The sequence below is a fragment of the Opisthorchis viverrini genome, assembly GCF_000715545.1.
Source record: "Opisthorchis viverrini unplaced genomic scaffold opera_v5_1127, whole genome shotgun sequence".
Lineage (NCBI taxonomy): Eukaryota > Metazoa > Platyhelminthes > Trematoda > Opisthorchiida > Opisthorchiidae > Opisthorchis > Opisthorchis viverrini.
In genome coordinates this window covers 5,845-6,730 of record NW_008752947.1, presented here as the reverse complement: position 1 = coordinate 6,730, position 886 = coordinate 5,845, and the positions used below count along the sequence as shown (strand labels likewise).

The window sequence follows — 886 nt, the reverse complement described above, 5'->3', positions numbered from 1 at the left end:
GGTCAAAAATTTATGGGACACTTTTGATCCACGGACATTTCCATAGTGTCTGAAGGTCCGCGGAGTCAAAGCCAGCTTTCAGATCAAGAAACATAACCATTGTTGGTTGCCGGAAGTAGTGTTGCTGTTGCAGAATTTGTCGGAGGGTGAAGATGTGATCGATGCATCCCCTTGCAGGACGGAACCCAGCTTGGCTTTCACGGATCTATCTCTCCGTGTGTTCAGTCAACCTTCGAAGGATATGACCAGAGAGCACCTTCGATACCAGAGCTATGCTGCCACAAGCTGATAATACGACGGTTTTCACACAGCGTCCGCGTACCCTTTTTGAAGATAGGAATAACTGTCGACATGCCTCACTCTGCATGCACCTTCTGTTCGTTCCATGTAGCACCAATAGGCTTTGTCAGATGGGTTACCACGCGTTCTACATCTTCTTTGAACAGGGATAGATACAGGCCATCCGATCCTGCTACTTCCTCATATTTTAGTACGGATATTTTGCACTTTATTCATTTTTTCCAACGGGCATTCAAGGCTTAGGTTCTATTCGCCCATATGCACTATCGCCAGAGGTCAGCCAAGCTGTTCTGCACGTAACGGTTATGATGCGCACACAAATGTCCCAAACGCTATGCAGTGAAGAGTGATGGCTTCGGTGGATAATGAAAGCTCAGGATATGGAGGGGTCTCCACTAGAAGTGGCAAAGTCTCAACCGTGCAACAAAACAACCGACACTTCAGCCTGATACACGCGTCTTTTGAGATTCGTCGGTATATCGATCTGCTGTCGTAGGGACCTCGAATTAGTGTTGCGGATATCAATATCCCCAGAAACTCTATTTTTGTGTGTTAACAAACTTCTGGCACTTTCAAGGTCAAACTA

At 46.4% G+C, this 886-nt stretch overlaps 1 protein-coding gene across 1 annotated transcript in view; it reads right to left on the bottom strand.

Annotated features, from left to right (window-relative positions):
• Positions 1-356: 356 nt before the first annotated feature.
• T265_12152 (hypothetical protein) overlaps positions 357-886 on the bottom strand; it is a gene marked incomplete at both ends in the record, with an annotated part of 5,291 nt that continues 4,761 nt past the window's right edge. The window contains one exon of the mRNA XM_009179193.1: positions 357-506. Within this exon, the coding sequence (XP_009177457.1) occupies positions 357-506 (150 nt within the window). The remainder of the gene's footprint in view (positions 507-886) is intronic.